Source organism: Carassius gibelio, chromosome B11, assembly GCF_023724105.1.
Source record: "Carassius gibelio isolate Cgi1373 ecotype wild population from Czech Republic chromosome B11, carGib1.2-hapl.c, whole genome shotgun sequence".
NCBI lineage: Eukaryota > Metazoa > Chordata > Actinopteri > Cypriniformes > Cyprinidae > Carassius > Carassius gibelio.
The window spans coordinates 4,489,709-4,515,754 of record NC_068406.1 but is presented as its reverse complement, the minus strand read 5'-3'; the positions used below and the strand labels follow the sequence as shown (position 1 = coordinate 4,515,754).

Below are 26,046 nucleotides of genomic sequence, written 5' to 3'. Positions count from 1 at the left end.
TTTTTGCTACGCCGCTTCATTTCCGGCAGGGCCTGGCGTCACGACGCATGACGTACGCCGATGACGCAGGCGTGACGCAGCGCGGATGTCCCAGAATGCCGCTGTCTGCCAGCGCAGCAGTGATCAATGGTCAGGCGAGTCGGATCAACCGGTGATTTAACGCGGTAAACGTTAGAGATCAACCATCGATCTAAACGCTTCGACTCGGATGGAAATCGCTTGACGTGACTTTTCATGAGTAAATGAGATCTGCGTAAAGAGAGACCACCATCATCATCATCATCCTCATAATCATCAAACGAGCCGAAGACAAACCCCGCAGGTAAGACAGACGCGTCAACATCGCGTTAACAGCTCGATGATCGATCACGTTCATCTGATCGTGTTATTGACACATCAGTCAGTGGCTGTCAGTCGAGAGCAGGCGGTGTTTCATTTCTCCATTAAGATGACTTCTTCTGTGATTGACGTTATGATCACGATCACAGGACTTCAGTGATCCTGGGCTTCTGTCAGTCCCTGAGATCCACACAGAAACATGTTCATAATATACACATCACACACAACATTCAGTATCTCAGAGGAATCATCTCTGGAGAAAGGTGGTTATGTTTCTCTTCTGCTATAAGGACATTAACCCGTTTTATCCCATTTATTTTTCATAGACACGAAAATATCCAAATTATATTTCACTGGTAGCTCTTTGAAATAGAATTAATTTCTGAATTATTATTATTATTATTATTATTATTATTTTGTAAAACTGTGTGGGGGAAAAACAGTTTTATGGTCGGCCACAGTTGTGACTGGTGGGATAATACTGAATGAACATATTTCTGCAGACATCAAGTTATATATCACATGAGGCCCAACTATTTTAAAATCTGTATGATCACATTCTAGGATTACTATTAATACTATTAATATATATATATATATATATATATATATATATATATATATATATATATATATATATATATATATATAAACCTTGTACAACACTTGAAGTATGCTGAGATAAAAGAGAAAATAAATAATACAACCATCAACGTATTTCAGAATTTTTACTTTTTTTTAACCTTTTAATTGTCACCCCCATTTTTGAACATACACGTGAAAGTACACTATTCACACTTAAATTGTTATAATTCATAAACGCTTTTGAATACATACCAAAGGTTGGTCTCTTTTTAAAGAAGACAATCTGCAGATTATTGCAGAAGTGAAATCATTTAAAAAAATGAAAGCATAAAACAGTTATAGAAGTTTAAATTTACTGTAAATACATTTATTATTTTATTTTTATTATATTTTATATAAAATAAATATTTTATAAAATATGTTTTAATCCAAAATTGCTATAAAATTAAAGCCATATGTCTAAATAAGTTGTGTTCCAAATTTGAAGTTGATATAAAAAAAATGTAGGTTCATATGCAATTTTGTTCAGGCGTTATACCACAAAAAGCCACCGGGGGCCATTGAAACTGCATTGAATTTTTTGGATGCATTTGTTTGTCACAAATGTATCAATTTCTCTTTCAATATTATGTCTATGACAAAATAACCACCAAATATGGAATCTTGAGACTCAGACCTTTCCAACGATATGTATTTTGTCAAGATTATGAAAAGTTTTGATTCTAAAAGACCGTAATTTATTTGGAATATGACCCCTCCCACTAAGGGGGAGGACCACGCTAAAAGATTTTAAAGTAAGATTTCCATGGTAACCCGGTGTCCCATTTCAAAATGGTTTTCATAAGATGAATTTGGAGTATATAAGCTTTCAAATGATATATAATTTATGATGATTACTAAAACATGTGATAGGGAAAAAGGAAGCGGAGTAGATTTTTTGTGACAAAGGTTAGAACTCATGTTATGATGTATATGTTTTGAGGTGCACTCTTCTTATAAATTAATCTTTTACTGTTCCTTCATAATTTTTTACAACAAAACGTGGTCAAATATCCATTTAGGAGTCTTAGACCTTTCCAACGATATATAGTTTGTCATGATTAGATTAGGATATAATTGTAATATATTGAAGTAAATTTAGGCGTCCCGTATACGGGACGGTGACATTTAACAGGTTAAACTTATATCATAGTTTGTTATATCAGTGCTACCAGTATTACAGATAGATTATTGTAACATAATTTGTAACATTTGAACTTTGAATTTAGTGCAACAATCACTGTAACTCTGTCAGTGGAACATTTGAGTGTAGCCTTCACCAATAGATGTTATTGGATTTATATGTATTTGTATGTTAATCCTAGACACCTTAAATATAACGTACCATGTCATAACTTTGTTAAGGGGAACCAATTATGCAAAATTCACTTAATTCACTAAATGTGTATTGGCAGTGTGTGAACACAACTGCCCTACAATGATATAATCCACCCGTTCTTCATTTTCAATCCTCTTTAAACCGAGTCAGTCTCGCTAGGCCTGCGGTTGTGATTCTTCTCATGCAGTGTGATGTCACATTGCACAGGGGCGGGCCTCGGGGTTTGATTGACAGTGCTGCATTGCTATAGTTTCCACCCTAGCTCTCTGCCTTCGAGCAGCTATAACGTCAACAGTGTCTCGCAAGCAATCCCAATGCGCTGTGTTTGTTTGTAAGACTTAACATAAGAGTCTTAATTTTCTCAAGGTAAAAACTTGAAATGTGCTCTTTCCCCAATTTTGAATGGTCACCATTAGCACATAATGCAACGGAGACCGCTGAAGTCAACAGATTTCACTAATGATCCTAACAAACTGTGTGTAAAAGTAACATTATGATGCTGCAATCTTTAAGTAATTTTTATCATCCTGTAATTTGGCTCTAAATCTCAGGTGAAAATTGCCATTTTGACTCCCCTCTACAAAACAGTGTATTACTTAGTGAATATTAATCTATTATGCAGTTGAATCCCATTCGATTATGAACGCGGTATCGTCTAGCTTCTCAGTGAACTACGGCTCTGTGTAGTAAATGCTGCTCCATCTGAAAACAGGTGATGGAGAGTTACTACTAATCACAGAACTGGCTTTACTGATGAGATGTGCAAGACAATCACAAGTGATTAATCACACAGCCCTATTGGGTACAAATGGAGCATCTCAGTCTTTGCAAACAATGCTGGATCATGACTCATCAATTTCTGCCAAATTTCATGAGAGTACTGCCAAACAAATAAAAAATTTAGCAATGCAAAATAACAAAAAATGTATGTCTTTCACCAAGGACCATACATAATATTGTGAAAAGACTCCAAAGAATTCACAGTACATGTAGGGCAAGGCAGGAAACCTCAGTTGAATGTGTTTGACCTTTGAGCCCTCAGATGTCATTGCATAAGAAACCATCATACTGCAGTGTTAAATATCGCCACACGGGCTCAGGAGTAATTCAGAAATCCACTGTCATTTATCACATTCTGCTGCTGCATTAGGAAATGAGACTTGAATATCTGTTACTCAAGGAGAAAGCTTTACATCAATTCTATGTAGCGATGCTGCCAGGTTCTGAAAATCATGCGTTTAAAGTTTAAAGCATTCGATCACACGGACTTTGTGCTGGATACACACTTCACAAGATCTCCCAGCTGGAATCAACTACGTTTGCATGACTTATGAAAACTCATTTTCATTTGTAATTCAAAGATTTATTTAAATTATATAAATATCGAGTTAATCGAGTAACTCAATTTCAAAAAATGAAAAAAAAAGCCTCTTTTATTTTATTTTAAATCTCACGTCAGATTCTTTCGCAATGATTTTTAGAAATGTGACACAACACCTTTACGTCACCCAGATAGAGGAAGGAGACACAAGCGCTGTGTCCGAAATCGCAAACTACAAGGAGTCAGCAGTGTTTTGATTTGAGTGCAAGGGCAAACGTAAAGAGAACGTCGTGGCGTGTGTCCAGTGCAAGATAGAGCTGGCATACCACAGCTAGGGCCCTATGATTTCCGCGATGCAGAAAACGCGGAGGGAATCGCAAAATCCAGTCATAAAAACGGAATTTACAGTTTAACGCTGAATGGCACGGAATTTGCCCAATTTTGAATTAATTAATCAAAAATAGATCATTGCACTTACATCAAATCACGATATGGACTAATATCTGTAAATATTAAGCTGGAACATTCTATTTAAATATGAATCCTGCATGTTCTGCGTGTCTCTGTTAATGAATGGAACAGAAGCACGTCTTCCTCTATTAACACACTGAAACACGCGTGACACTCTGGTGATTTCAGCTTCTGCTGTCTCACTAAATAAGACGTGAGCACATGAACAACATCTCCAGAACTGCTCTGACAGTCACTTCATGAGCATTTGACCGTTTGATTTGAGTAAAACTAGTAGGGGTGGGCGGATCAATCTAAATATCGATAGTATCGATGCCAACACTGGTATTGGTATCGGATCGAAACAATTGTAATTGAATCGATATTTAAATTTAAATATCTCTCATCTACGTTCATTATATTTTGCTCGTGTCTTCTACCGCTACTTTTGCAGTATCGCCCACCACTAAAAACTAGCGTCACATCACATACACAAAACTGTAAAGGTACGTCAACCCGTCAAAATAAAAGTCCGGTTAAAGACTATTCTTCAGCAGAATGTATATACTAAAAAAAAAAAAAGAAAATCAAACTTTTTTTTTTTTTAAGGTTTTACTAAGGTTTTACTTTTACTATTTTTAATAGTAAATCCCCTTTGTTTACCAAAAAGTTAATTTTCAATAATTAAAAGATAAATTAAATTAATGTTTTATGTGCATCTCAGAAAATGCTTTATTTAAAACTGAATGGCTTTTAAATGCACTTAATTTATCTGTCAACTTTATTGTCATTGTTCACAGTACAAGTACAGACAGATACAATGGGTAATAATTAAATGTTTATTTTTGATGTATGCATTGCAATCTATGCATTTAAAAAAAAGGAAACTTAGCTGTTCATTTTAAGAGACCTGGGAGTCTTATTTTCTCTTGCATAATTAATATTACACTTTAATTAAGCTAAAAAAAAAAAAATCGATTAATCGATGGAATTTTTGGTAGAATACTCGATTACTAAAATATTTGATAGCTACAGCCCTACTTCTATCCATATTAGAACTGTTAAAAACGAACAAGAGCTCTCAGCGCAGTCAAAATAAAAGTCCCGCTTTGAATACATTGGTCAAGCCGAAAAAAACAAAAAAGAAAATATTGACCGATATATCGGCCTTGGCAATATATCGGTTGACCACTATTGATGAGCATCTAAAGACTTTATTTTCAAGAGATACTGGACAAAAATATTGCTTGCAAAGCTTAAACAATTAATATCCTTAATTCCCAAACAATGAAACATTGTAATTATTAAGGAAAGCTGATGTGACACAGTGTTAAATGCGCTTCTGTAGTGTGTTGCAGTCATCAAAATGTGTTCATATTTACAAAATGTACAAGTACATTGGTCAAAAGTTTGGAAATGTTTTTTTAGTACTTTTGTCAATTCAATAAAATTTCAAGAGAATGAACAAAATCACAGACTCTTGATTTTATTGCATTTTTACAAAACGTCCCAACTTTAGCTTCATCTACTAGAACAAACTCAGTTGTTATCTGTTAACTGAATAAAAGCATGTGCTGTTGTCCCTCGTGTGTTTCAGGGCGGATGGCGAGTCCCAGAACCAGACGTGTGCTGAAGGAGGTCCGGTCTGAAGACGAGAACAATGTGAGCGTCTTCATCAGCTCCTCATCCTCTCTCTCTCTGGTGCGGTGTGTTTAAAGCATGTGTTTGTGTGTCAGGTGTGTTTCGAGTGCGGCGCCTTTAACCCGCAGTGGGTCAGCGTGACGTATGGCATCTGGATCTGTCTGGAGTGCTCGGGCAAACACAGAGGCCTCGGCGTCCACCTCAGGTCAGACTCCGTTTTATCTGAAGAACATCTGAAAATCTCAAGTGTGATGCATTCATTTGTGAGTGGTTCATTTGTTCTCTTCATAGCTTTGTACGGTCTGTTTCGATGGACAAGTGGAAGGACTTGGAGCTGGAGAAGATGAAGATGGGAGGAAACAGCAAGTTTCGTATGTTCCTGGAGCTGCAGGACGACTTTGACCCGAACTGGAGCCTGCAGGACAAATACAACAGCAAAGCCGCTGCGCTCTTCAGAGACAAGGTGAGGTGACCTGATTACTCCCATCATCCATTGATCTGGTGACTGTTTCCTTGAGTCATCAGTGGAAAAACTAACTCTAATCCCAGTTTTTATTTCTTCCCCAAACCCAAAAACGTAGTAAGGACATTGATAAAACAGTCTTTGTGACATTAGTGGCTCAAGCGTATCTAAAAGTATGAGACAACAACAAACTAAAAACATAGGTCTACCATTAGTTTCTGCATGATGCTCTTCAGTGATATCCTCTGCTTCTCAAGCGGCTCAAACTGATAAGAGATATTAACAACGCCGTGTCTGCAATACAACCGCTGAGGGGTGGGGCCTGTAGACTAACCAATCAGAGCCCATCGCCTATTTCTGAGGGAGGGGCTTCCTAAACAGGAAATTATCAGCTTGTTAATAGGAAGAAGGGATAGAAGTGGAATAAAGGTCAATTATGTGATTTTTTTTTTTTTTTTTACATATCTTAGACTGCACCCCATAAACACAATCAAGCCTAGAAAAAAAAAGAAGCACCCCTTTAAAACTTTAATTAACTAATTTAAATTGAAGTTATTACTGACGATAAACATGTGATCGGAAAATGCTGAGTTTTGAATGTGAACATTAGGGGTGTGACGGTTAGTATATAACCGTGAGACCGGCGGTTATAGTTGAACACCGTCATTAGAACTCTATAACCGCCAAAACCGTGTCACTAAAATATTTTTTACAAAATTTTTTATTAAAAATTATTTTCATTTTTTAGATAGGATCATCAGATGCGCAATATATCGGGAGACATGGTTTTTACCACTTAATGAAGTTTTGTAAATCGTCAGACATGATATTTACCACTTCATTAAATTTTGCTTTGTAGAAAACCTTTCTTAAAAACGAATTTCGTTTTGAACAAATTTTATCTTAATTTTAATAGATGTTTCATCAACCAATTGCATGTATTTTAATAAATAAAAAGCAAATATAGCAGACAATGATAACCGTGACATGGAAGCACCAGCGCGCCGCGTTCACTTGCACTGCACTGTGAACTAGAGCGCATCTCATTGTAAATGAAACTCAGCGTAGGCCTATGCCTCATACTCTAGCATTAAATATCTTTGCTGCATCCTTTCCAGAACAGACAATGGCTTTTTTTTTTTTTTTTTTGCGGCTCGCATCAGCAAAGCATAGACCGCAAAACAATCAGCGGATGGCGGGCGGGGGTGGCTTTGAAATTTGCTCAAAAAACTTTGGCGCGGATGATGAGTTTTGTGACAGATCTCCTTAATAAACGGAGGTCTGAAATCTCTGCCCCTTTACCGATCAGAGCGCGTGCTGACACGGAGTTAACCCGCTATCTCCAAGATCAACCAATTGACTCTACGGCAGATCCACTAGCATGGGGGCGAGACAATATGAAACAAAATGAAACACGTTATCCGCCACCCCCCCCCCCCACCCGACGGTTATGTTATGAACCGTCACATTTGACTTACGTCATAACCGTCATCACCAATTCTGAAACCGGCACACCCCTAGTGAACATCCTCCGCTGTATCTGACCACTGAAGCACAATAACTCCTGAAAAACCAATTTGGAGTTAGACGTCACTTGCGTCACATCGATGAAAACTGCTATGATTACTCTACTTTTAAAGCATACATTTAAATAAATAAAAAATAGGTCTATATAAGAATCACATACGCCGTTCATTGGGGAAGTATTGTATTAGCCCTACATTTATGCCATCAAATATTTACTGTTTACATTTTACGCAACATTCATTTATTTCACTATTATGATTTTTTTTTTCTCACAAATGCAAGTTCATAGATTGGACTTTATAACTTCACTTAACTCCGCAATAGCGAGTCAATTCTGAGGAAAAAAGCCAGTCGTCAGGGATATAAACCGCTTCCAGATAGACTCCACGTACAGAAAGCATCCCATTCTGTATTTTCTCATTCATGCATGTTTATTATTCACTCTTAAATTGTCAGTGAGTTTAAGCAATACAACCCAGGAAATACAGCTCTTATTAAAACACTTTCTTAAAGTAACGTTACTTGTAAAATGCAGAATGGTACTTTATTTAAAAGCAGAGTATCACAAAACCTTTTTAGTACAGGAAGTATCGTGCAACACATACAATGCTGTAGTACCTTTTAGACACTTGATAACAACTTCCTTTTTCAAGATGAACTTTAGGCTTTAAGATATTGTACGGGTATAAGACTGGACTGAAGTTGTGATTGTTGTGTGTTGAAGATCTGTTTGACTGCTTGCACACATGACAGTATTCTGCAGTAGTGTGGTGTTGTGTGTTGAAGGTGGCGACGCTGGCCGAAGGGAAGGAGTGGACGATGGAGAACTCTCCTGCCAGGAACTGGACTCCTCCACAGGCCAAGAGCGGCCTGAGCGCCACCCACCGGTACCAGCCGTCAGTCCCTGCATCTGAAGATACACCATGAATGATGATGATGATGATGCTGACGTGTGATGCTGTCGTTGTAGGTCCAGTGCGGGACAAAACCACACTCACTCCTCTGATAAGACGTTTGAGGACTGGCTGACGGATGATGTCAACTCCTATCAGAAGTGAGTTTGTGTTTCACTCATCCGTCATTACATTCAGATGTTTGAAGAAAGAAGGACTAGACTTGTCACCAAACACCACTGACTTAGTTCATACACTGGTGGACAAAAGTATTGGGACATCTCCTTCTTTTGGACAGAAAAAGACGCTTCCAAAACTGTGGCAACAAAGATGGAAACATAATTAATGTGTTTAAAATCGTATTTGCATCTACAGTTTTGAAAGTGTCTAAAATGACTTTTACCCATATGTACTAGTGTTTTTGGCTTAAGGTCTGTATTTAAAGTCACAGCACAGGTTTCTTCAGACCAGTCAAGTTCTTCCACACTGACTCAATCAGCCATTTCTTGTTTAACCTTCGCTTATACAGAATAGGCTAGGGTCCAGTCCAAACCATTGCTATAGAAGTAGAAGCACACAGTTGCCTAGAATATCATTATATGCTTAAATATTAAGATTTCTACTCATGGAAATAACAGAAGTCATCAAACCTGTTCATCATTTTGCATAAAAAAATTAAAATACAGACAAAACATGAGAAATTGAGGGTTAAAAGTCTCCCTAAGTGTTGATTCTTGGTGAATCGCATGGAAACTAATGGGCATCATTTCGACCCTGAATCTTTTCGAAACACGTGCATCACATTCAATAAATAAATTCTGGTTTAAAAATATAATGTGGGTCAAACTAACCAACATGTTTAAAACAGAAAGCTTGTTTTAAAAGATTGACAAATGCATGATTTTTCACCCATGAAACATTGTTATAAAAGCAATTGGGATGTGCTGTTTTGATATTCGTATCAGGTATCGGCTCTGATACTGCCATTTTTTTGTCGGATCGATATCGGTCAGAGAGGGCCAATCCATGTCTGAGATTGTGCGTATTATTCTGTGTTACTTCTGAAGCCATACGATAGTTTAAAGAGTTACACTTTGTCTTGAATCGCTTACCCCCATGCTGTTCCAAACCAGTAAAAGCTTCGTTCATCTTTGGATCACAATTTAAGATATTTTGGAAGAAAACCAGGAGGCTTGTGATTGTCCCATTGACTACCAAGTAATTACACTGTCAAGATCCAGAAAAGTAGGAAAGACATGGTCTGAATATTCATCTGACATAAGTGGTTCAGACTTTAGACCATGGGCCGGTTGCAGAAAACCCAATATTGCATAGCTTCTCCGTGATCTACGGCTCTGTCTATTAAATGTCCCTCCATCTGAAAGCAGGTGATGGAGATTTAGTGTTAATCACGGAGCCGGCTTTTGTTACTTAAAATAATTTTTCAACATTGCAATTATTTTTTACACCATGAAGTAATAGTCTTTCATCAGTTATTCAATGCTTTTTTGCTTGTGCGTTTACTTCTGCATTTATATATTGAGTTGCTAAAGCAAAACATTTAAGCTACTCTTTCTACGTTATCACAAACATTCTAAAAGAAGCCTTTTCTTTGGCATTTAAATCTGTATTACAAGCAATCCTGTGCAAGCCTTGAATGGTTTAAACACCGGCAAAAACGTAAACGAAAAAATGCAGTTTATAAACTTCAATTCCTGATTCACTCACACTGTTATCTCACAGAAACTTTTTCAAATTACTTTATATGTTATTTAATGAAGAAATATGAATTGTACCTCACTTTCAGCATTAGAATTATTTCACCCGCGCCGGACAGAGACTGAGACGGTGTCACTACATGTCGAGCCAAACCTCTCACAGCATCAGCATCAGTAGAGATCTTTTTTTTTTTTTTGAGATTGTTCTTTTTAGAGACCGCTGATCAATCATCCCAACCGTGACTACAATGGTTGTGATAATGATTTTTTTTTTACCGATAACCAAGCAGCTTTATTGCAGTCACATGACTCAAAAGCTTTTATGTTGACAGTCAAATAAACAGTTAGCGCTAGATGGGAATAGATATGGCCCGTCACCCCAGCTAGTGTCCACATCACACGTTTGTACGACCATATTATTTCATGTGTGTGAACCGCTGTAACCTGTGGTATTACCGTATTTTTCGGACTATAAGTCGCACTGGACTATAAGTTGCATTCATTTAGAACCAAGAACCAAGAGAAAACATTACCGTCTCCAGCCACGAGAGGGCGCTCTATGTCTTCAGTGTAGACTACAGGAGCAGTGAGCAGCATAGAGCGCCCTCTGGCGGCTGGAGACGGTAATGTTTTCTCTTAGTTCATTTCTCTTGGTTCATGTCAAATTAATTTTGATAAATAAGTCGCACCTGACTATAAGTCACAGGACCAGCCAAACTATGAGAAAAAGTGCGACTTTTAGTCCGGAAAATACGGTATGTGTGAATATTGTTGTGATTTTGTGGTGTTTCAGTGCCGGAGCGTCCGGCGCGCAGGAGAATCGATATGTGGGATTTGGAAACACTCCTAACCCGCCCAAGAAAGATGAAGACTTCATGAACAACGCTATGTCTTCCATCTACTCGGTAAAACAGCAGCAGCAGCGTTGATATAACTAAGGTCGGTCCGTCATTCGTCCTCACCGTTGTCTGTGTCGTGTGTTTCAGGGCTGGAGCAGCTTTACCGTTGGAGCCAGTAAGTTTGCATCGGTGGCTAAAGACAGTGTAAGTACATTGCTGCAAACACACACAGAACAACTGTTCCCCTAATGTTCAGCACACCACTAAACCTGCTAGTAAAGGACGACAGCAGCCGCATTGAGTTGCTAGATCAGGAATATTTGTGCCCTGAATATGTTTTATGGAGCAGTGAGACACCGAAGCTGGTGTTAATATTGTGTTGTGTCTGTCAAATGGTTTACAGACGGGTTTTTATGAGGCGGCATTCTCAAATTTTGTGTCGTAGCGAAACTCAGGCAGTCACGTGCAAGCATCACTGAACAGCATCCATTAGGGCTTTTAGTCCAAAAGTGTGCACATTTGAAGAAATACTGATATTTTTACACACATTCACATTTCTTTATACAGTATCATAATTTCTGTTTTGAAGCTCAAATGACACTCATATTGTGTGATCAGAACCTGCACAAATTGGTTGAGATGTTAAACAAATTGCGAAACAACTGGGGGAAGGGTTTACATTAATGTATAAAATGGGGGGGGGGTTGCCTTCGTGTATGTATAATGCAGAATTAAAGTAGTGTTCGTAAGTGCTTCTTTGTTTACAGCGGTAATCAAGGAAACAGTGTATTGCTGCTGCTCCACCAGCGCCACCTGCTGGCAGAGAGTAAATCTGCTTCTCTTTCAGCCTGTCTGCTGTTTTGGTTTCATTCAGAGATGTTTTATGTAGTAAAACTACAGTCTGACCGTTCTGTTTTTGCTTCATATTTTGAAATCATACAGTCTTGTAGAAATTAATGTAGATTTAAAACTGGTCATGCTGCATGTGTGCAGAATCTTTGTTTGGATCGTGATTACAATGCACAGATTCCTCCAATTTTAAACTGAAAGAGCACAGTTAAAACCTATGTATTTTCTATTTGTGTTATAAAATTTCAAACATTTTATTTGACATATTTCAGTTTTGTGCAGCATTTTGTCCAAGCGATAATAAAAGGACACCTTTCCATTTTTTATTTGTCTTAAATCTCTCTTTTAAAAAATAAGCCCATCTTTTACAGGGCTCCAAACTGCAACTAAAACGACCAAAATGTTAAATTGAAACCAAAAATGTTAAATTGCGAGAAGTTTTTAATGAGGTCACCACTGGCGATAAGGCCTATGTGTTTACGTTATAACTTAAAAATTTTCTTGTAATGCTTTTTTTCTTGATTGTTTTGCGATCGCATCATTTGCTATGTTAACGTATTAAACTGAGAAAATGTGCATCAAAGTTGAGTGAACTTCATTATTTGAAGCACACTTGCCACCCAGTAATCGCAAAAAAATTTGTTACTTTTTAATAAACAAAGTATCGGCTTTAAAATTATAAAAAATTCATAATGAAATACAAACAATGAACACAGTTTGGGCACTCTTTGCGGCAGATGCAGTCACTTACGCGCCTCAGTTCAAGCGGCAAGTAACTCATTTAATCTCTCTCTTTACTACTGTAGCACAGAATGAACTTAAATTAACATCAAAAGGTAGGGCCTACAGTACAACTTACTTATTGCAACGTAATAATAGTCTACATTTAACTTAGAATAAACATTTGGTGTCTATAAGCTCATCAGTCAGCTAGAAAAATAACTATAAAGAGAAGCATGTTACTATATGCGCTATTGCATTTTAATATTTGTCTACATGATTCAACTCCTATGAAATTAGATTTAACTAATTAAGAAGAACAGACTGATTTCCAGAATGCATTGAGGAGGAGCACAAACTTTAGTCACTGGCCAAGTGATGCTTATAGTCCATGACATTGGTTCAGATTCTGTGTAATAAACCATGCGTGACTGTATATTTCAAGTATGAAAAGACATTTAGTACCACTTTAAGGGAACCTTAGTATGGAAGCATATGGGTAGCATTATTCAATTTGGGATGTAATATGCAAAATGACAATGCATTTCTGTATTTACATTTACATTTTCCAATACATTTGTGCAACGTTTGGTGCAAAATGAAAATGAAAATTAAATTACATAAGTTTAATTTGCCATTTCATACACCAGTTTTAATATGTAAAATGAATATTAATTTAATGTCAATCACTGCGTGAACAAGGCGGGGCTTACAGAAGGTCAAGAGACTCAAGTGAGAGAAAATGGACAAGATAGTTGACCCGTGTACGTTTTGATGATTTCGGTTTATGGCTTCAATATTTCATTCGCACTTGTGGGCGGAGCTGAAACGCTGCTTTCATCTGATTGGTCGAATCGCTCCGCTTTCAGCTATGTCTTTTCATTCTTTCAGGCAGAATAAGAGTCAGTGCGAGTGAAGCACTGTAATGTCTGAAAGCACCACTCACTGTTAATTAGCATAATATTTGAATCAGATGTAGCTGGGCACATAATTTGTGCTGCTGAGACCTGCAAGAGACCCCGTTAAATTATTGTATGAATATTGTCCCACTGATAAATACAGTGCAAATAGTTCTGTCTCCTTGGATAACAGTGAAGTGGAAATAAATATAGTTAAATTTATGAAATAAAATTAAATAGGATTTTTATGGAAGGTAAGTCTGGCCAGTTATACAAGCAACACGAGTCAGATGAGTCTGAAGATCTGAGCTGAATTGGGTGAAAAATGTAAGTTCTAGTCTGTCAATTACTCTTCATAATAAATAATAATATTAAAGTTAACTGTATTTTTCGGTATAAGTTGCATCAGTCCAAAAATACGTCATGACGAGGAAAAAAACATATATAAATTGCACTGGACTATAAGTCGCATTTATTTAGGACCAAGAGAAAACATTACCGTCTACAGCCGCGAGAGGGCGCTCTGGGGTAGGCTACAGGAGCACTTAGCAGCATGAGTACTGAGCAGCATAGAGCTAATTTTACAATTTTTATTTAGAAATTTAACTATATTCATTTTTACAATTATTTATTAATGTCACACACACACATACCTAGTGCCTTATGACTTAAAAGATGAGAGTGGTAAATGTTACAGACATGGAACTCTATTATTGATTTTAATTTCCACTTCACTGTTATCCAAAGGGACAGAACTATTTGCACTGTATTTTTCAGTGGGACAATATTCATATACTACAACCTAGAAATAATTTGCAGGTCTCGACAGCACAAATTATGTGCCCAGCTACATTTGATTCAAATATTATGCTAATTAACAGTGAGTGTAGTTTCAGACATTTCAGTGCTTCACTCGCACCGACTCTTATTCTGCCTGAAAGAATAAAAAGACCGAGGTGAAGGCGGAGCGATTCGACCAATCAGATGAAAGCAGCGTTTCAGCTCCGCCTACAAGTGTGAATGAAATATTGAAGCCATAAACCAAAATGATCAAAACGTACACGGACCATCTGTCTTGTCCATGTTCTCTCACTTGTATCCTCTTCTTGAGATTTGAGTCTCTTGACCTTCTGTAAGCCCCGCCTTGTTCACGCAGTGATTGACAGGGCGGGAGGGGGTGGAGATGTGATCGGCTAGGAATGCATTTTCAATGTGCACATTGAATTTTGCTACATTCATTGCGGGACATTGAATGAAAATGCAATCGTAAGTGTCTTGACTGTGAGTGTTAATGCATTTAAGAAAAATAGCATTTAAATGATCATTTTGCCACAGTTTTTGCTTGAACATGTTATACATATCTAATCATTTCTGTAATACATTTTCATTTTAATTTTGCAAATTATAAAGCGTTAAAATTAATATTCATTTTACATATTAAAACTGGTGTAGGAAATGGCAAATGAAAATTATTTAATTTAATTTTCATTTTCATTTTGCACCAAACGTTGCACAAATGTATTGGAAAATGTAAATGTAAATACAGAAATGCATTGCCATTTTACATATTGCATTGTCATTTTGCATATTACATCCCAAATTGAATAATGCTACCCATATGCTTCCATACCTTAGCTCCCAGGTCATCTACAAGATGAGACATAAACACATCACAATATGATTGAAATGCTAAAGTGTAAAAATAAATAAAATGTGTTTATTCTGTAGCACCTAAAAAAATATTTTGGCTCCTTTGTTTTTTTTCTTACTCAATTTATTTTGTTTGGAGCCCTGCTTTACTCCCCATCAAGGCATGCATGCTTTATTTAATGTTCAATAGGTTTGTTTTTGTAAAATGTAATTTGATAATTATAATTTTCTTCAATGATGTAATTATTAGAGGTGTTTGTTAGCGCCAGTTAAAGGGTGGGTACAATGTCTGCCTCATTTTGAGTCAGGAGCATCGCTGTGTGTTCACTACACCGCACACTCTTCAGGCTGAACGGTTTAATGATCGATTGTGATGAATGTGTGTCAGCTGCTAGGGATTGTGATTATAAAGACACTTTCTCCTCTTCTGTCCTTAACAGACCACAAAACTGGCCAGCCAAGCAACTCTGAAGGTACGTCTCATCAGTGTGAAGTCTGATCACTCGAGTCTGATTTCTACGAGGACAGGCTTAAAATATCAATGAACCCATTTCAGACCTGCCAGTCTGTAGGCATTTTGTGTAGCAGATATGCATGTTGACCTCAAAGTACACTGGTACAATTGTCAACATTACATCGCAACACACACCAAACATCTTCCTTTGAGATGACTTTAAATGACAAGAGATTTTTAAACTTTCTCTCCAACAAAAGAAAATATTATAACGTGTTTTTATACCACAACGACAGTCAAGTGTAGAAATGACTAAATTTTGTGATCTGTATCGGCTTCTTATCACAGAAAGACATTTATATATTCTATATTGTATAGAATTAGCCATAACACCACTATAGATTAGCCATAAAGGAGCTTTAGGTAATAATGTAGTCCCCCAAACCTTGTGTCCCATCCCCGTCCCGTCTGATGGTACTCTATAATTTTTTTCCAAGGTTGGCAGGTTTGCTATTTTATCCAGCTTCACTTTAACAAACTGATACTGATTATTTAATCATATTAATATAAACATGTGCACACACACACACACACACTGATTGTGAGATGCTGAAGAACTAGTGTGTGTGAATGCAGGCACACATGGGCTGCACCTCTTAATAATACTGAACTAAACCATCATAATCTGAATGAAAAGTGGTGATAATGTGATGTGAGGAACGCTGCTCACAGAAGACCATGGTAAAGGTACAGTTCACTCAGAAATGAAAATGTGCTCACCCTCAGGTCATCCGAGATTAGGATGTGTTTGTTTCTTCACTTCAGATTTGGAGAAATTCAGTATTCCATCACTTGGTCATCAGTGGATGCTCTGCAGTGAATGGGTGCCGTCAGAATGAGTCCAAACAGCTCATAAAATGCTGTCATTGGAGCAGTGTTAATTTTGACACGAAATTTTAATTTAGTTTTAGTCTTCGTCTTTTGACTATAATTCTTTTTAGTTTTAGTCAAGTTTTAGTCATCTGATTTGTTTTAATTTTAGTCTTATTTTAGTCGACTAAAATTGCTTGGTATTTTAGTCGACTAAAATAAGACTAAAATCAATAACAGATTTACTAGACAATTTTTTTTACAGCTGGTATAGGAAACAAACTTAACCAAAATATATAAAACACAAATTCAACTTTATTTCAACACAACTGTGTCTTTATTTCGATTCAAAAGCTTTTATGCAGCAACAAACACTGTCATGATAATGTAAACGATAACTAGCTGCCAATTGACCATCAATAAAAGAAAAATAACGTTAGGTCCAGGACCTTAAAGCTTACAGCTGAGCTGAACAATAAGTGCATACATTTAAAGTAAATGTTTAATAAGTTGGGTGGATAAAAAAGTAACAAGATTTTATAAGGTATTCATTTGTCTAGCAATAGTGTATGTTTTAAATACTAAAATATTGCTAGATTTGTATGTATAATGATAGGATGTGAACATTCACATTTCACATGACTAATATAGAAATATTTGTGATATTGTCAACAAGTAGAACATTATAAAATATACTAAACATTAGTATTAATCAAATGTATTTATCATGATATTACGTATTAGTATTGTGCTCTCATCTAACTCGAAGAAGGGGCTATTTTACAGTACTTTTCAGTTCGTAATATTTAATGCTACAACACTGCAGTCTTCCAATTTTGCTTAGCTCAATAAAACATCGTTGTGAAATTACATTTGAGAAAATGTCCAGGTGGCTCGTCTGTAAATGTCTTTTCAGATTGGTTGTGTTGCCACGAATGAGCGCTCTGCGTGCTTTACGCTTTGTTTTGTTTTGTTCGTCGTCAAACGTGAAGTGAGCTGTGGACATTTTGTCGCTGTTTTAGACATCACCTCTTCGAATGCCGTCTTCCCGGGAGCTCATTTAAAAACTGAAAACCTTCGCTTCACGTCTCAATAAGTCAGGCTCGGATTGGTTCTCTTCTCTCATGCAGTCTGGCCTGTTCCGTTTTGCCGGTTCTTTTGTTCATTCCTCGCATCTCTCCCATCTGCTGATTTGATTTTCGTCACAGTCTATTTTCGTCTCGTCCTTTATTCGTTGACTATAATGTCAATCAATTTAGTCATAGTTTTAGTCTCCATCAGTGCCTTCTATTTTAGTTTTCGTTTCGTTTTCGTCCGCAAAAATATATTTGTGACGAAAATAATGACGAAAATATTTAGTCAACGAAATTAACACTGCATTGGAGGAAGTGTTATGATGGGTAATGGGCTAATTTTAGCCAGAGGTCATGGTTTGAAGTTAAAAACGTCTTGATGCTGGATTAGTTTCATCTTTGGTCTTCTCCAGATGTTCACTGATGGACTGGAGTGCTGTGTATTATTGTGATGTTTTTATCAGACTCTCATTCTGACGGCACCCATTCACCGCACAGCATCCGTTGATGAGACGGTGATGCAATGACACATTTCTCCAAACCTGATGAAGAAACAATCTCGAGGGGAAGCACAAGTTTGTATTTTTGGCTGAAGTGTTCCCTGAAGTCCAGCAGTGAGACCTCTGTAGTCCCGTCTGTAGTTTATATACGCTGCTTTATTCTGTCTCTGCCGCCGCTGCTGCTGTGGATGAAGTTACGGGGCTATAAACCACCGCCTGAGCCGGTAACCCTGACCGCATGCTGCACGAATGTGTGTGTTCTGTGTGTGTGAGAACACGGAGTCAGATGCTCGAGATGCGGCTTGTCTTCAGCATGCATTTCATGACTTCTCTTGATTCCCGCCATTCACTGCAGCTGATAAAAACTCTGATCGCTGTCCATTTGAAGGTCATGTGACAGATCATGCCCCGCCCCCCACACAGTGTTGATGGTCTGTCATGCATGTGATGTGACTCATGTTTTCATCAGGTGTTATCTGTGTGTGAAATACAGCATGTTGTGAGTGTGTGTGTTCACCGTGTGTTTCTCTCTCAGGCCACTGAACTGGGACAGACGTTAAACGACAGTGTTATCAAGCCCACCCAGGAGAAGGTAACCAGCGTGTTTGTTACTAGCGTGTAACTAGTCTAGTTAAGAGTCAGTCAGCGCTGCCAGTAAACTAGAGATGCAGGAAGTACATTTTCCACATTAAGATAAAACTCATTTTGTATACAAGTACACTTTTTAAAAATATGCATGCCAACGTTCAGAAGTTTAGGGGAGAAGTCTCTTTTCACCAAGACTGCATTTAGTTGATGAAACATAGATAATTCATAAATGTTTTCTATGTGAATATCTGTTTAATTCAGAGCTGTATTTCCAGCATCATTCCTCCAGTCTTCAGTGTCACATGATCTTCAGAAATCAGAATAATAAGATGATTTACAGTTGTGCTGTCTGTCTGTGGTTCCTTTAATAGAATGTTTAAAAAACTTGGAATATAAATATTTTTGTAGCATAATTTTTGATCAACTGAATGCAGTCTTGCTGAATTGCTTTTAAAAATAAATCTTACTGATGGCAAACCTGTGGATGGTAGAGTCTATCATGCGTGTGAGGAGTTGCCTCTGTATAATAAATGTTGTCTTAAGATTAAAGTTATGAATTCCTAAAAAAAATTATGTATCTTTCTTAAAATGCTTGCTGTGAGGGTAAGATGTGCCAGTGACTGCTCACCGTGAGTAGTCCTATAATCAGCAGTGTTAGTCTCATTCTGTCACGGCACTACAGTCACAAACTCTCAAGAGTTGTACAGCGGTTTATCTGAAGTGTGTGTGTGTGTGTGAGGGTCCGCACCAGCCGTGGATCTCACTGAATGAACTCTCTACAGATGTCATCCTCTAACACTGCTCTGACTCATGTAGGTGAAGGAGGGAAAGTTGTTTGATGAAATGGCCGTCAGCATCACAGGTCTGGCCACAAAGGTACGAGGCTCCCGGCTGCTCGCGATCATCTGATGTGATGCAGTGACACACGTCAGCTGATCGCGAGCAGAGAGAAACGCTTGTGCTCTTTCTGTGTCTCAACTCACTCCTCTTTCTCTTCTTCTGCTGCCATTGTGATCACGGTGGTGAGTACGGTGATTTAGACGTAAAAGAGCTTGTGTGATCATGAGAAGACTCTGTAGATCAGTCCGTAGCCGAGGACGCTTGTATTAAGGACCCCATGACAATCCAGATGACTTTGGATTTTTAAGCAAAGATAAGTGATTAAAAACATGATATATTTCTGGCCGTGATAAAAGCTGTAGAAGCTGGGCTGGTTTTAAACTCAAACAATCCAGATCACAGCTCTCTGTGCTCCTAGTGCTAGCAGAGAAACACTTTTCAGAAGTACACAGTCTCTCTTCTGGAATAAAACATTTTTTTATGTTATGTACATTGTGTTTTCTCCAAATGTACTGTTTAATAGGAAATGCGAGAAATAAAGCAAACTGTATCATGGGGTCTTTAAAAATAAAATCATGTCATGTTTACAGTAATACATCACTGCTTTTTAACAAAATAACTTGAAGGCCCTTTCACACCAAAGCAAAGTAAATGATCCATTGGTCTGATCACACTGAGAATGAATGAGTTGAACGAAACACAAAAGTGACCCGTGCTGGCAAAATGAGTCGGAATGAGCAGATCTTCAAGAACGATTTCGATTCATTTTCACATTCTCCATTAAAATATCTTCAGTGATGTATGACTTGTTGGAATCGGATGAAAAATGGCGAAGGAGTCGGCAGAATAGATTTTGAGAATAATCAAGTTTGCATTGTTTTCTGAAGTTAAATCATCAAAGAAACCGAGCAAAGATGCAAATAAACAGAAGTTTACTCAATAACAGCGAGTCTTTTCTTTAAATGTCTGATTAACATTGAGACAGATCTATGTTAAGACTTACTGTAATGGATGAATCTGCTATAATGTTGCACATTAGATTTCCCCCAACCAATAATTAAACGTTCATGTAAGACTTAACAGATTATGTTTGTGTGAATCTAGCCGAGGCATTTCTCAGTAATGTACTTTATAGGGAGATCGCTCGCTCTTTGAAAGGTGCATCTTACTCCTGCGCTTCGTCAGTTTTGTTTTCATCAGCATGGGTTTGATATTTCACTGGTTTGTACTCATCTCATTGAGAAATCAATATGAATATTCACAAAGCTGCGCTTTCCAACAATAGACCTACAACTTGTGGTGAGAAGCAGCATCAGTGAGCAGAGGAAAAGCTACTCCTCAGAAAATAAAGATCATTTGAGGTGTTTTATGAGTATGTGGAGCTTTGGGATTGCTAGAAGAGGAACTCAGGTTTGTGAAAACCTCAAATTCGATCAAAACTGACATCTTTTGCCTGTAGCTCAAAGTTAGGCCGTGCACATTCCGACTCATTTTGGCAGCACGAGTCACCAATGAGAACACATCCGCTGCTGCTCCAGACTAATGACACACGCTCGTGATGTTAAACTGAAGCGCAGCAGCACTGGGATCTCAAGTGAGATTAAATCCATGAAGTCACTTGTCCTTCTGTAGTTTCTGTCTCCCGGTGTGTTGCATCTCGAGGCGGGTGAAGGGGTCTTCTGTGGTTCTGTGGTTGATCGCTGGGCTCCGTGGTGTTGAGGCGCTGTGTGTTTGTGCAGGTTCAGGGTGCAGGAGCTAAAGGATGGAAGGACATGACGTCTTTCTTCGGTGGGAAACAAGAGGCCGCTGATGATGGGTAACTACAGATTTATTCAGTAACATGAATTATTTGAAGAACATTATGTGAGATCATATGATATTATTACTTCCATGATTTTTGTACATTGATGGGGAAAAGTAAGATACAGCTAGCATCTAAAAAAAAACAACAACTTTTATTCAGCAAGCAAACTGACTGTAAAAACATGATATTTTCCATTTTTAACTACATCTGCGAGCAGTGATTCTCAGGTCACAGCTTCCTTCAAATGTAATCAGTGTATAACAGACAAATAATACTGTCTCTCCATTTTAACTGGACATGGGCACATTTGGTCCTGTCTGGCAACTTGACAAATGTTTTCAGTATTATTAGGATATATAAAGGAAAGGTGTTTGTGAATATTACAGATTCCTTTGCAAGGTTTGACTATTAAACTTCTATGACATTTCTGCAATTAATTCACTACAGATCAATCTATGAAATAATTGACACAGATTAAATCTATGAGATCTATAAAGATTTGTTATCCAGGGTACAACGTTGGCGTTAAAACCTTCATTTCTGAATGCTGTTGATATAGTATCAGAAGTTCTTGAAACTTGAGTTAGTAATTATGCTCCACACTCACAAACGCGTCGCATCAGTCTGCATCTCTGCAACAGTAAAACGGTTTTTGTAAGGAGAAGGGTGGTACCCCATTTTGTTAGGTTTGTAAGTTATTAAAATGAGGTTTTTCAGAACCTGGAAATGGTGGCAAAGTTTTCACACAAGAATGGTTATCATCAACAGTAATCAGAATAAACATGAATTTGATCTTAACTAGTTATTACCAAGTTATTACCAAATAAGTGTTAAAGCACCACCTCCTGACTGATTTTATCAAATTGAATACACCGCTTAATCGAGCCAACTTGTAAGTGTCTGCCATGTTTCATAACGGTTGGCTATTCAGATTTGACATTATAACCTGCTGAAATTTGATTGGATGTTGGCAGCCATGTTTGTTTGCGTGTCTGAGAAATCTATAATTTGCCCCAGAGAAGGGGCGTAAGCATATTTAACGTGACCGTATGGCTGTGGTGTTTGATTGGAGATCAGACAAACAGCCTAGGAGGAGTTTGAAAACCTTTTTTTTTTTTTAGGACTGTCATTCAATGAATTTTTTAAAATCTAATTAATAATATATATTGTTTAATTAATTGCAAATTATATTTGGCTGCAAAAAAGATTTAATGCTATTTTTGTGTTAAATGAGAAAGTATTAATTAGATATTATGGCCACACCATAAAAATTTAGGCTACCATGGCCCAATATAAACGATATAATATGTTTTTTTTTGTTTTTTTTACTCATGCAATTGAAGTCGTTGAGAACCAAAACAGCTTTAACAACAGTCTTCAAAATTCCTTCTTTTATGTGCCACAAATTAAGTAAGTCATTCAGGTTTGAGTAAATGATGACATACATTTTTTTTGGGCTAACTATCCGTTTAAAGGTTTCTTCCTTTTCTTTTTTTAAATGAAATATAATACTCTAAATAATAAACTGAAAGTGGCAGCAGGTGGCAGTAAATGTCTTTTGAGTCTTTCATTTGATTTGTTCAAACAGCTGATTCATTCAGAAATGAAGTAAATGGTAGTGGTAGGCGATACTGCAAAATTTGATACCAAATACATATAGGGTCAGTATTATTTCTGAGGTGAATGAATGATCAATTATTTAGGCAATATTTTTTATTAAAGAAGTCAACAAAATTATTAGTTATTAGGCACTGTAGAATGAATTCTTTACAGCCTTTTAAAATAAAATAGGCTATAAATAAAATCACGTGACGACAACAACGAATCACAGCAGAGCAGCAGGAGGGGGTCCGGATGTGAAAGCAGCGTTTGCTCAGGATTGTAGAGGTAGAAGACACGAGCAAAGTATAATGAACGTAGATGAGAGATATTTAAATTATAATATAAATTCAATTACAATTGTATCGATCCGATACCAATACCAGTGTTGGCATTGATACTATCGATATTTAGATCGATCCGCCCACCCCTAGTAAATGGCTGACTTTATGAATGGCTCTTTGAATCATTGGTTCACACGATTTGTTCAAAACCACAGATTCATTCAGAAACTAAACACTGCTGTGTTGTTCGGAGATAAAATATTTTAATTGTGTGTTATTTTTTCACAACTAATTAATAGAGTAAACGTGTTAAACTGACAGCCCTATTTATATATGTGTCGCGTGTGTGTGTGTGTGTTTATAATGCAACTGGAAATTTGAGATATAGATTATATTCAGAAACCTGAAAAATAAAATGTATCACAGTTTCTACAAAAATATTCAGCAGCTTACCTGTTTTCAACACTGATTCTTGAGCAGCAAATCATTATATTTTCATGATTTTTGAAGCTCATGTGACACTGAAGAATGGAGTAATGATGCTGAAAATAATGTCAAGAATCATTTATCATCCAGTCAGGTCACCCAAAATAAATTTCCAAGTTAAATATTCTGTTTCACTCTTTAACATGTCTCGTGTGTGCTTCAGGACAATCAGACTTAATGAGGTGTCAGTGCTCTTCTGTTTCTTTTGGGGATCTTGTTTCTGTTGGATTGTGATTAGATTTCTGAAAGCATTTCATGCACTTGTCAATCAATAAAAAATATATAATAATAAAAAAGTCACTTTTGTTTGTTTTGCTTGTTTGATTTCAGTTCTGCTTACGAGGAAGGATATCAGAACCAGGGGCCTAAGCGTGACTTCTGGGAAACGTTTGGTAGTAACTCTGCTCTCAGCGGTGACTCTGTAGAGAGGAGCTCAGAAGCCCAGTCCAACAACAAGAATAGTGGTGCAGACGGCTGGGACACCTGGGACAATGACTGGGAGAAAGCTGGAGATGACAAGGACAAGAAGAGCACGCCCAAAGCGGCTGAGGACTCTTGGGACAACAGCGGCTGGTAGACCTGCAGAGGGTTTGTGTGTTTGCTTTCATTGGCCTGTCCTGTACAACACACCTCTGACTAGACCTGTCCCTCGTTTCGCCTGTCGTTGTTCGTTTCTGTTGAGAATAAGTTGATGAAGATCTTTTTGATGTCCCTGTCCATAATGGAGATGTTTAATATTACAGTATAAAGTTTGATATTCTAGTGGATTTTGACACCAGCAGAAATCTGCATGTCATCTGCTGTTTGTGGTCCATAGATCATAAAGCTTCAGATCGCAGTGGCTTTTCTGTGTCATGACAGACTCCTGTTTGTTCATGGTTAATTTTATATGTATGTGTTCATTATATATGTGTATATATAATGAGCTGTCAATCAGATTCCTATTTAAAAAATAAAAAATGCATTTTTATTGGTAAAATTGTTCAGGCTTCCTGTTCATAATGTAATCACCATGACCAAACGTTTGTCTGTAGAAGCATGACGCATGGGCTTTTCATCGTTTTAGTTAACATCCTCCAGTTCATCACCACCTCATGGCCTTCTTATGGAAATCGCTAATATTTTTTTCTTTTTTTTAAGTGTTAGGCATTTATAATCAGGTTATGTATTTTGTTTGTATGTTTCCTCCTTTAATATCCTCTCGTGTTGTCCATATTGTCATTCCAGATGTGAAAATGTGCTGTTTATGAGCTCTTGGATTACATGAAAGAACAAATTATCTCAAAGATTTCATGTAAAACTCAAGACTTGGACATCAAACATCATTATTTATTCATGTTTTTTCATTTATTTTGGTCTTACATATGTGATTTCGGCTAAACGGGATGTTTCTCCTTACAGTACCTCAGTAATAAGGTGATTGTTTTCTGTATTATTGTCAAGTTCACCCCGAATCTCTCTTATGAAACTGAAAATTGCTGTTATACATACATCATGTGTTCATGAATTCATTGACATCTACTGCTCCATGGTTGTACCGGAGTAGCACATCTCTGCTATATATGTTTGAATTGTAACAACACCTGCTGTGTCTGAGGAACATGGGTGAGCTACACTATATTCTGTTAGTTAAATAGTATAGTTAATAAAGCTTTAAACACCACCACTTCTGGACTTGGTCTCATATGTAACTTGAACCTGATGTTGATGAGAAGGTCACGAATTGACAGCTGGATTTTGCATCTGAAGATGTTTCCTGTGCAGTTTTTGAAAATTCAGAGTTCAGGAAGCAAACATCATTACGCTAGGCTCATGGTGTGGACGTGTAGTGAAGGTTTGAGGAAATCTGCAGTAACTGAAACCCTTTCAAATGGACAAACAAAAAGAAGCATTGGCTGTTATCATGATGTCCTGCTCACTGGCAGATCAACTGAAGAAGACGAATGTCAGAGTCACATGGGGTGCCTCAAGGATCAATGTTTGGTCCCCTCCTGTTCACCATAAACACAGCTTCTCTGGTGCATGATCATAAGGGTACATGGGATTCCTGTCAGAATAAGGCAGTACAGGTCGGTCTTTTCAAGACTGGACTACTGAAATGCTATGTTAGCCAACTAGCATTACTAAAGAGTGTTCATACCATGCTGTAATTGCTGTAATTTCGAGATGACGTGACATTCTACTCCTCAGACTCTGAATTATGCATTTCTATGGCACCATCAATGGCTAAGTAGCATGTAAATGTATCTGTTGTAAACAGGTGGTATCTTGGAGAC

At 37.3% G+C, this 26,046-nt stretch overlaps 1 protein-coding gene across 6 annotated transcripts; it reads left to right on the top strand.

Moving 5' to 3' along the window:
• Positions 1-68: 68 nt before the first annotated feature.
• Positions 69-25,436, top strand: arfgap1 (ADP-ribosylation factor GTPase activating protein 1). Of its 6 annotated transcripts, XM_052569328.1 has the most exons (14): positions 69-322; positions 5,671-5,735; positions 5,810-5,919; positions 6,006-6,177; positions 8,491-8,591; positions 8,675-8,758; positions 11,109-11,220; positions 11,302-11,358; positions 15,713-15,745; positions 18,364-18,393; positions 18,705-18,761; positions 19,574-19,633; positions 21,337-21,413; positions 24,101-25,436. In XM_052569328.1, the coding sequence occupies exons 2-14, from the start codon at positions 5,676-5,678 to the stop codon at positions 24,345-24,347; spliced, it is 1,200 nt and encodes a 399-aa protein (XP_052425288.1). In that variant the 5' UTR covers positions 69-322; positions 5,671-5,675; the 3' UTR covers positions 24,348-25,436. The 6 variants fall into 6 exon arrangements, with proteins under 6 accessions (XP_052425288.1, XP_052425291.1, XP_052425290.1 ...); XM_052569331.1 differs by lacking the exon at positions 19,574-19,633 and having other exon boundaries at positions 21,343-21,413; XM_052569330.1 differs by lacking the exon at positions 19,574-19,633.
• The last annotated feature ends 610 nt before the right edge of the window (positions 25,437-26,046 follow it).

Coding starts and splice junctions, on each gene's coding strand:
- arfgap1 (XM_052569328.1), top strand. CDS start 5,676: ATGGCGAGTCCCAGAACCAGACGTGTGCTGAAGGAGGTCCGGTCTGAA. Junction 11,359..15,712: donor CATCGGTGGCTAAAGACAGT/GTAAGTACATTG, acceptor TGTCCTTAACAG/ACCACAAAACTGGCCAGCCA. Junction 15,746..18,363: donor CCAGCCAAGCAACTCTGAAG/GTACGTCTCATC, acceptor CTGTGGATGAAG/TTACGGGGCTATAAACCACC.